This window comes from Sander vitreus, unplaced genomic scaffold (assembly GCF_031162955.1).
Source record: "Sander vitreus isolate 19-12246 unplaced genomic scaffold, sanVit1 ctg262_0, whole genome shotgun sequence".
Classification (NCBI taxonomy): Eukaryota; Metazoa; Chordata; class Actinopteri; order Perciformes; family Percidae; genus Sander; species Sander vitreus.
Window position 1 is genome coordinate 96609 of NW_027595428.1, and position 11501 is coordinate 108109.

The following is an 11501-nucleotide window of genomic DNA, read 5'->3' on the forward strand; positions in this document are numbered from 1 at the left end:
AGGAGTGTTCACACAGTTCTTTAAAGAGGAGAGAGGTCTGTACCAGAACCAGGACAAGGTGTTCTGCTTCATCCATCTGAGTGTTCAGGAGTCTTGAAATTTCTGAATTTTTATTGAATTAAGATTAGGGTTAGGGTTAGTAGTGAGTCTGTAGTATCTGGCTGTCTGTCTATGAAGAGTGACTGGTCCAAAGATAATCCTCCAGCTTTCAGTAATGAACCACGTTTTTCTTGATACTCATTCACACATTTGTTCCATCTTCCTCTTTGTATCTGTACCAGCTGTCAGTGACCCAGAAAAACTCTCTAATCTAATCTAAGAGGACTAATACACACTTTAAATCCTCCTAATTATTGACAGTAGCAGTGGTTGGTGTGTTTAGAGCTTCATGAAGGGCTAAAAAAAAGAGCATTTTTAAAAGATTGCAGCAATATGAATAAAAACCTGTTGGTGTTTGCAGAGTTCAGGACAACAGACAGAGAGCAGAGTCTGTAGTATCTGGCTGTCTGTCTATGAAGAGTGACCGGTCCAAAGATCCTCCTCCATTCTTCAGTAATGAACCTGGACCCTCAGACACAAAGTAAGAGACTGTTTTACTGTCAGCTGACCTGATGAACATGAAGACTAAATGTTCTGCTAAAAGATTAATATTCATGATGCAGAACTATTAGTTCAGATACTGTTTCTAACTCAGATGGATCTTTTCTGGCTTTGTTGAATGTTGAAGTTACTGTAAAGAGTTTTTTTTTTAAACTATTTAAAGTCAAATGTGGTATTTATTTAGTGATGAAGAAATGTTTTCACAGGAACAGGAAGAGGAGTGATGTTTCTGAGGAGGAGCAGCCGTCCAGATCCAGAACCAGAGCTGGACTGCAGACAGCCAATCAGAGCGGTTCTGAACAAAGTAAGTCTGTCCATCTGTCTGCTGATGTCTTCATGTCTGAACACACCACAGGTTGTTGTAATACTGAGACATGTGTTGAGTCAGACAGCACAGACTAGGGCTGCACAACATATTGTTTTTTTATCCTTGATTAGCGTTAACTAATGAAATATACACATCCAGAAAGACACTCAGATTCTTTTGGGTTAATTACAAGGATCATTTAAGTAACTTCAAAATTAAACTGTCATTCTTTTTTGGTCTTTTGTATTCATTTCAATTTGTTTAATGAAAGAAAGTTAGAAAATCATTTCCTTTCATTTTGTTTTAACTCAACAAGCGTTGTTGTGTTGTATTTTAGCAGAATACTGAAAGCAGCAGAACTGACAACACTTCATGTTTGTGTGATTATGTAACGTATATATATCAATATTCAACAAAGTTATAGCATAACACGTATTTTCCTTATGTATCATGCTGCACTAGTGAAGACTTTTAACATAAATATTGTTACAGTTTACATCCATCTGAAATTTAACTGGATTGTTTTCATATTTGTAATAAAAATAATCATCGGTTGTCAACTTTTCTCTTTCTTGTTCTGTCTCTCACCTTTGTCCTTTTTTTAGTGAATGTTGGTCGTCAGAAACATAAGATCAGGCTGAAGGGGACATATGAACGTGTGACTGAAGGAGCTGAAACAGGAAGTAGAACCCTCCTCAACAGGATCTACACTGTCCTCTACATCATAGATGGACAGAGTGAAGACGTTAATACCCAACATGAGGTAAGGCAGCTCGAGACAGCTTCCAAGATGAAGACCCTCCACGACTCTCCAATCAAGTGCTGCGACATCTTTAAGGCCTTACCTGGCCAACAGAAACCCATCAGAGTCGTTCTGACGAGCGGTGTTGCTGGTGTTGGAAAAAACTTCTCAGTGCAGAAGTTCTGTCTGGACTCGGCCGAGGGTTTGGAAAACCAAGATATCAGTCTGGTGATTCCTCTTTCCTTCAGGGAGCTGAACTTGATCAAAGATGAGCAGTACAGTCTTCTGGAGCTGCTCCGTGTTTTCCATCCAACATTACAGGAGGTCCCAGCAGAGCAGCTCGCTGGCTCTAAAGTCCTCTTCATCTTTGACGGCCTGGATGAAAGCAGACTTTCACTGGATTTCAACAACAATGAGGCTGTTTCTGATGTCACACAGAAGTCATCAGTCAACGTGCTGTTGACAAACCTCATCCAGGGGAAACTGCTTCCCTCGGCTCTCGTCTGGATAACTTCCCGACCTGCAGCAGCCAATCAGATCCCTCCTGTGTGTGTTGACAGGGTAACAGAAGTACAAGGCTTCACTGATGCCCAGAAGGAGGAGTACTTCAGGAAGAGAGTCAGTGATGAGAAGCAGGCCAGCAGAATCATCTCCCATATCAAGACCTCCAGGAGCCTCCACATCATGTGTCTGATCCCAGTCTTCTGCTGGATCACTGCTACAGTTCTGGACCACATGTTGACTACAGACCAGAGAGGAGAGCTGCCCAAGACCCTGACTGACATGTACTCACACTTCCTGCTGGTTCAGACAAAGAGGAAGAAGCTTAAGTGTGCTGAGGGACATGAGACGAGTCCACAGGAGCTGACGGAGGCTGACAGGGAAGTTCTTCTGAAGCTGGGGAGGCTGGCGTTTGAACAGCTGGAGAAAGGAAACATCATGTTCTACCAAGAAGACCTGGAGCGCTGTGGTCTGGATGTCACAGACGCCTCGCTGTACTCGGGAGTTTGTTCAGAGATCTTCAAAAGAGAGAGCGTGATCTTCCAGAAAACAGTCTACTGCTTCGTTCATCTGAGCGTTCAGGAGTTTCTGGCTGCAGTCTACCTGTTCCACTGTTACACCAACAGGAACACACAGGTACTGAAGGACTTCCTGAGAGAAGACTGGGATGATGATGATGATAATGCTGATGATGATGATGATGATGATGATGATGATGATGATGATGATAATGATGATGGTGATGATGTTGATTGGGAAAATGATCATTAACCATCCCTGGATGTCTTCCTGGAGAGAGCCATGGAGATAGCCTACTCTATCTGTAAAGTGTCCTGAGATAACTCTTGTTATGATTTGATACTATAAATAAAATTGAATTGAATAAAAAGTACATTAAAGGATAACTACGGTTTTTTTCAACCTTGCCCCCATTTGCCCATGCATTTGTGTCTAATAGACTGATGTGACCAAAAATCTTTGAACTTGGTCCAGTATTGAGGGAGATCACAATGACGAGCCGGTGTGAACCGAGCTACAATGTAACCTAATGGGGCAATTGTGAAGCCTTGCTTTTTGTCCAATAAACGTAATTCTTTTTTGCTACTGACAGGCTCAGATTGTTGCTAACAGTGTCTGACAACATTAAAGATCTCAGGACTTGACTTTTTGTCTGAAGACAGCGGTGTGGAGAGTGATACACGAGACGAGAAAAAGGTGTTCAGGTAGTCTGTTGTTACGGAGTAGGATACAGAAATCATAGGCTCCTGTTATGTAAAAGATTTTCAATGCAATGGCTCAATATTTAACTGATTTTGACAACGTGGAATCACTTTCATTGGACAAAAAGTAAGGTTCAAAATTGCCCCATTATGTTACATTGTAGCTTGATTCACGCCGGTCCGTCATTGCGATCTCGCTCAATACCGGACCAAGGTTGAAAAAAAATGGTAGTTACCCTTTAATGTATCTGCTTTGGGGTAAATTCTTGATGTAAACATTGAGACTTTAATAATAGAGACAGTCCCATCAGAGGGGAACACATCTCTCTGCTCTGTTGACTTGTATTGTGTGAAGGTTTCCTTCTCTTTGTTCCATCTGCTAGAAAACAACAGAAACATGTCTAAAAGCTGCTCTGTGGTGACATTCACTACCAAAAGGCTAAATAACCCAGAAGTTAAGTTTTCATAAGCTACCGACCTTAAAGTGCCCATATTATGAAGAAATAACGTTTTCTGGGTTCTTTTGTGTCTCTGGTGCTTCCACACGCATACAAACTTTGAAAAAAATCCCTCCATGCTGTTCTGAGTGAGATACAGTTTCTGAATGTGTCCTGTCTTCAGTCTACGGGTGAGCTTTTCAAAATCGGCACGGCTTGTGACGTCACAAGTCGAAAAGAGCTGGCTAACTGCAACCGTTAGCTCGTAGCGTTAGTATTAGCATGCTAACGCTAGCATACTACCTCGTTCTCAATAGCAAAGCACTGCTACAACACACTCAAGTTCACCATAATCTACTAAAGAACTACTTCCATGTGCGCCCTCATTTAGAAGTCTCCCAGCTAATCCTGCCTTGTAACTGACTGAAGGTGGAGAAACAGCCTTTCTTTTACTGTCTATGGAGCTAGCTAGCTGACATGATCTACATCTGAGCTACTGAGCATGTGCCAGTGCAATCAAAGAACAGAAGAAGAAAAGAGGTCTCACTCTGTAGCTAAAACAGAGACCAGCTGAAAAGAGGATCTGCAGCAGTGAGAGAGCGCTGGGCAGTACAATAAAAATATGGTGTTTTTTGAAAATTAAACCATGTAAACCTATTTTGGTACAACCTTAAAATACAATTATGAACCTGAAAATGAGCATAATATGGGTGCTTTAAAAACTGAGCTTTTATGAAGAAAAAAGTGGATACAGACGTGATGAATCAGCGGAGAGAATGGGAAGATCCCACAGCATCATCACACCAACCTAACTATATGTCCAACGTTATGTGTGTTAGCTTAACTTACAGATAGAAGGGGAGAGATGTTTTCCCCTCCGGGGGGCGTGGCTTTCAGAGTACGACGCGATGCGCTCTGTCTCTATGCAGCAGGTTAGAGGGAAACTTGTACAACTGTATCATCTCTTTCCTCTAAATAAACATTGAAATCAGAATCAAATCTATCAGGAAATTAGAGGTGATACCCAGCCCTAATATCTATAATCATTGTTTGATGAGAGAGAGGATGTGGGGGGAGGCCAAAAACACATCTCCATCCTCGTTAAATAAAAGCTGCAACTTTACATTGTTTAGTTTAGGATTAGTTGTAACATGTGGGTGGGGATTGCCGAGGGAATCTCCAGGACGGCGAGGACGTTAGATGGCCGATGTTGTGCAGCAGCAGAAGATCTCCCAGCTTCCCGGAGTTATTTCACTTTGCTGTAATCTTAAATAGTCGTTTTGGTGCTTAACCCACCTTTTGTTGGGTTAATTTAGCTAACTGTTAAGACAGCTAAACGCAAAGGGGGGAGAAATTCGGCAGGGAGGAGATTTTTGGCACGAACACTGGTAGCGCTAACGGAGACGTAGCTAACGTTATAGATGGACGTTGTTCTGACTCGGGCGCCTGGGTCTGAGATGGTCTGTTTCCCGACGCTTCATTAAATTGCCGTTAGTGTCGTTAGCACCCCGGCACTGGAGTTAAGTGCTGGCCGGGTACAGATTGCTGTCATGGTAGTGGCTGGCTGCTAGCTGACTGGGGGCTAACAGTAACTATATGTCCCAGGGCTGTTGTCTGCAAGGGCGTAAATCCCAGGGGGGTCACGGGGGTCAGGATCCCCCCCATCTAATGGTTGTCCCCCCCTAGAAATAGCATTAAAACAATGCTGTGTATTGTAAATAACATAATGATGTATACTTAAAATATCTGTGTAAGTAGTAAAACAATACAAACCCCAAAACATGCTTTTTAAGTTTAGAAACATTTTGAGTCCCCCCTCCCTTGCCTCACAGTGGTTTGGTCCACTGCCTGCTGTAGGATCTGCACTAGACTCCCAGTCCCATCAGGTAGTGACAGGAGTGTAGTAAGTAGACGGTTCAAGGCTGTTTTAGTCACATTAAACATCGGATGAAGTTGTTCTTTTCTCAAATAGAAATGATGCTGAGTAATTAATGAATTAGTCATGACAAAATGTTTGCTATGTTAGTGTAATATAATGTAACGTTACCTAGCTTATAGCTTGTTGGATAGAATAATCCATAAACCACGGCAATAAGCCTAACGTTATGTGTGTGAACTGATATTAGGGTTAATATTGAAGATCTACAGGTGTGTTTTGCTGAATATGAAGTTAAGTGGCTGATCAGTTAAATATATATCCTCTGTCCCAGAAGAAAATTAATATTTATGTGGAGGACGCAAGATCATTTTATAATTATAATATCACCGCATGGTGAACCTATGAACCTAACTCATATTCAGACATCTGACGTTAAAGATTTGTGTTGTTGTTGCCCAGATAAAATGACAGAGAAATGAAAAACAGGCATAAGATCCTTTTTCAGTACACCAAAACGCCAAGTAAGTACAATAAGTCCTCATATCAAGACAATTTGGTAACATCTTTATAAGAATGGGTGCTTATGGAAATACTAACGTCATTATGTCACAGGAGACAGAAAGAACTGAGGAACAGGGAGACCAAGGACAGTCAGGTGTAGAGTCTCAGGGAGACCAGGGACAGTCAGGTGGAGAGTCTCAGGTAGACCAGGGACCGTCAGGTGGAGAGTCTCAGGTAAGTGTGTTGAGCTCAGTTCATATTTGTGGAGGTGTGTGTCTGTCAGGGTGAGCAGATGATCTTCACCAGTGGCTCACTCATTTACATTATGATCAGCTAATTTAACAAGTGTACAAAAGCATTGTACTTCTTTTATATGGGGAAATATTTTCAAAATAAGTCATTATGTTTTAAGGTATTTTTGTGGCTTGATTGTAAACAACTTAGAAATAAATAAATAGTTTTAAAGAAGAATATTTTGGTCAATTTAGTCATCTTTTTTATTGAATCAAGAGAAACACTGAAAAGAAGTATAATGGTACAGTCTCCATGTTACACTAATGGTAGTATTAAGGCTTTCCTCTGTGTACACACGTCCTCTACGAGTATAATTGTGGCTGAATTATTTGTGTCCCCTTCAAAAATTGCTCTTCAGAAATGTTATGTTTATTGTCCCCCCCTACTGTTAGATCAGATTTACGCCCATGTCTATCTGCACCGGGGCTAGTGAGGCAGCCCGACCGGGGTGTGCTAGCTGGCTAAATTAGGATTAGATTAATCGTCTAGCTAAACAGCTAACGTTAACATTACTAGTGAATGTATTCGTGGGTTAGTCCAGCGCTGCTTTTATTCGTGGTCAAAACAATCATGTTACTAATAACTTAATGAGAGTGTTGAACAATGTTGTAACTCTATAATGTTACCCACCAAGCATTAGCATTAACGTTAGCTACTTGTTAACCAGCACATTGTAGTAATGTTACGATGGATTGATATTGATATGTATCAATAAATAAGAGCTCTGCTGTATTACTGTGATGCAAAGGGGCATGTAATTGATCACAAATGATGCCATGTGGGGAAAAAAGCATTATTACAGTTATGAGTATTTCTTTCTGTGTCATTGTATGATTTACAATTATTCCTGAACATCTTCTCAACATCATTTGGGTGCCAGTGTTTTGACGGAAGTTGCGAGTAACTAGAAGGAGAAAGGTTATATGACGCCACTTACAGGCGAATAAAGGAAACGTCCCAGTGTCAAAAATAAAATAACAGATTTCTCTGGCGTTTGTAATTTGGTGGAAACATTTGGGATAGTGTAACACAACTCATAAAAATATATAACATAGGTATGTTTGTTTTTAGACATTTTAATGAAGCAATGTTACATATTGTACCTTTTAAATATTCTGATATGTTTCAACAGGGGTTAAATATAAATATCTTGTTTCCTTCCTGTTGTCTCTCCAGACTGAGTGGCTGTAATCTGTCAGAGAGAAGCTGCGAAGCTCTGTCCTCAGTTCTCAGCTCCCAGTCCTCTAGTCTGAGAGATCTGGACCTGAGTAACAACGACCTGCAGGATTCAGGAGGGAAGCTGATCTCTGTTGGACTGAAGAGTCCACACTGCACACTGGAGACTCTCAGGCCAGATCAACAACAATAATCTTTGAAAACACAGTATTGAAAAAATACTTTGTAAACATTCAAAAGATTTGAATGTTTCCAATGTATTTTATTCTGATTTAGAATCACTTCATAAAGAATGATTCTGATTCCTTTTACTGTCATTGTAAAAAAGAATACAATGAAATTCCATTGAACCAAGTGAGGACGGTGCTCAAGCAATAAATTAGTTTAAAAAAAATGAAACATGACATATGAACTGTGGCTGAGATCCAGAAATAATTAATACTTTAATAATACTTTAATAATGGACGTTTGTTTAGTCCTGATTATACAACAAGTAGATCCGACCAGACAATCTGATTGGATCACCTCAGCTGTTTGGATCATATCAGCTGTTTGGATCACTTCAGCTGTTCGCGGCCATATAGTAGCTAAATCTATCCATGAAAAATATATTTCTTTAAGTAGATATAGTTATAACCAGATTAAAATAGCCAAGCAGTTTTGTGTTTATATGTGTGGTAGTTATGTTTGGAAAATTCCATGATGTCTACCGTTACAAAGCTAACGTTAGCTTAAGATAACTGGCCGACTAACGTTCAACAGGGAGGGACTACAAATGCTGTTGGTTGCATTTCTTTATTTTGAGAGTGAATTGCCCCACAATATGAATACAGTTTGATTATAACTTTTATTTAGTTGGTAAACGTTGTATAATCACTTTATTACACAAGAGGGTTTGATTTAATGTGATCTTATCACTTCAGCCAGCGCCTCGGTCCTAGATGCCTCACTGTTGTTCCAATTATGACGTTAAATCAAATGATCATGTTTCCAACTTGTTTAGAGTAGAGCAGCAGATATTTAAAACATGCTGAGAAGGGATTTCATATACTGTATCACCAAAAGTCCAGACTCAACATATAAACACAATCGTTATTTGTCTTCTTATATTTCTCTAAACGTTAAAAATTTAAAAATTCAGAAATCTTTGAATGTTTTGAAACCATTTTGTTCTTATTTATAATATGTCGTAAAGCACGAAGTATGAACCATGGCTGAGGTTGAGAACCTCATTTTTTTTTTTAAATCTTATGTGAATGTGGATATCTGATGTCTTTTTACTCCTCATTCAGTCACAATTAGTTATCATGTTTCCAACGTGTTTAGAATAATATAGCCAGAATTGAAATATGTTTAAAGGGATTTTATATTCTATCACCAAAAGTCGGGACTTGACATTTAAACACAAATGTTATCTGTCTTCTTCATTACCGTCCCTCCAACAAAGCTCTGTTAGTGTGATTTATTCATCATTAAACGTACAATATGTAACTTTCTGCCACTAGGGGTCTCTCAGTCAAAACAATGGATGGTGAACTTTCGATGACGTTGGGAAGTTGCATGGAATTATGGGAGTTGTAGTTTTTATTGTTAAACACCATCCCCGATTAGAATATATCTGTTCACGGACAAGTTTACCCATTCAAGGTTATTCACGTTACGTTTAGTAATGTTTATTCATGTCATTCTAATAAAATAGCTGCAGTTTCCCCAACATAATAATGTTTTTCTTGATTCGATTTGTATAGTTAGCTGACCAGTTAGCTAGTGAGGCAGCAAGCTAACATTAGCCAGCAGCTAAAACCACTGTGACTATCACAATATATTTCACATGTCAATGTCACCTTTTGGATGTTTTCAACACCAGGGCGGGCGGGGTTAGTTGTAACGTGTGGGTGGGGATTGCTGGGGGAATCTCCAGGACGGTGAGGACGTTAGATGACCATTGTGCAGCAGCAGAAGATCTGAGCCAATTTCTTCCTCCGGACGGCGGCTTCCCGCCGCAAACAAACACACTGTGGCAAACATCAATAAAGAGACGAGGAAACCAGGATACAGTTTGAGAAGTGTATTAATATACACAGAAACATGGCATACACATATACAGATAAAACACAGGTATGAAAAATAACAACTAAAATAATAAAGTGCGCACATAACAGAAACCCTTTTCAGTTCTATGAGCTCAATTGTTCCTTGATGACAAGAGTTCAGAGATGTTCAACGTTGGGGCCCATATGAGTTTGGTTTCTGTTGGTCCTACCACCATGAAGAAGGAATCCAGGGCAACACGTCTAAGTTCAGAGTCTGGATCCTGTAGCTCGCCACCCAGCCAACTGAACTGGGAATCTCTAAACCCTGAAGACTCTGGGACCTGAAGAGTCAATGTGATCCAGTATCCCTCTCTGGACCGGACCTCCACCTCCTCCACCTGTAGATAAGACCACATCACTTCTCTCAATTACTATTCAGTAGTAACATCAGTTGTTAGACTACACTGGAAATACAATGAGGTGATATTTCAGTTAACTCATACTGAAATATCTAAATCTCTATTCAGTTACACAACCATTCTTACATCTCTTCTCTTAAGTATCAAACGTATATAAATCCCTTTCAGGTATCAAAAGAACATTTATATTAATAGGTAACCTTTATACAAAAAATACATTTCTAATTCAAGTTGTATGGAACCTACCTTAGTAACATTAACACTATTCTTAATATAATTGCATAAATGCATGTAAACATCTCTGAAATTGTATTATTTTCCCATAACTTAAGCTACAGTGTTGTAATCTAGAGACATTAAGACATGCGTGCTTATTTATCCCTCCCTGCACTGGTAACAGTAGAAAGAATGCACTAAACATTAGCCTCTTTAAAGTTACTCCACCATAAACTCCAGTTAAACAATTAAACTCACAACTTGTACTAACATTCATTCAACAAAATACCCACAGCTAGCAATAGTGTTGAAAAGCAACATTACTTTCCATAACCAATAGATAGAATCATTAGCCTTTTCACAGGCAATACACAGTACTCCGCTAGCCTTTTGTGGCTAATTACCTTATTAGTATATGAACACAGCACCTTTACCAATGTTTTTTGCAATGCTTATTAAGTGTCAAACCTCTATTTATAAACATAATTATTGAGAGCTTTATTTACTATGAACAAACCATTTATGAGTGTGTCTACTAATGCTTTATTTATGAGAATTAACAGGAGCAATGCTTTACAAATGATGAACAAAGCATTTAGTAATAGTTAGCAACTGGTTAATAATGGGAAAATTATTTCATTTATAAACGGTTGTTTCATTATCTATTAAGTATAAATCATGTACATACAAACATATTTTTCAAGATAGGCTTATTTATTATGAACAAACCATTTATAACTATGTGAACAAATGCTTTACTGATGATGAATTATGTATGAACAATTAATAAGTAATAATGAGCAAACCATTAACTAATAGTTAACTAATGCTTAATAAATGATGAATTATGGATGGTTATTATAAAGTGCTACCAAATATTCTGTTCTTTGATTATTCATTTTCACAGCACATTGGTTGTGCTTGTATATATAATTGATGAAGTCATATACCTTGCCACCTATTCCACTTTGAAGGATTTTGAAGAAAAGTCCTTCATGCCATATGGAGTCAAAGGCTTTTTTAATGTCGATGAAACAAGCAAATATTTTCTCTCTCTCTCTCTCTCTCTCTCTCTCTCTCTCTCTCTCTCTCTCTCTCTCTCTCTCTCTCTCTCTCGGTCTCTCTCTCTCTCTCTCTCTCTCTCTCTGTCAGTCCGTCTCTCTCTCTCTCTCTCTC

The 11501-nt window shown here is 39.2% G+C and overlaps 1 protein-coding gene across 1 annotated transcript; it reads left to right on the plus strand.

The window, feature by feature from the left end:
* Positions 1–439: 439 nt before the first annotated feature.
* On the plus strand, positions 440–2887 carry LOC144513482 (protein NLRC3-like). Its single transcript, XM_078244571.1, is given in 4 exon segments — positions 440–580; positions 807–904; positions 1513–2751; positions 2754–2887. Coding segments are annotated over 4 exon segments (1473 nt in total). The 5' UTR covers positions 440–512; the 3' UTR covers positions 2822–2887.
* Positions 2888–11501: the final 8614 nt, after the last annotated feature.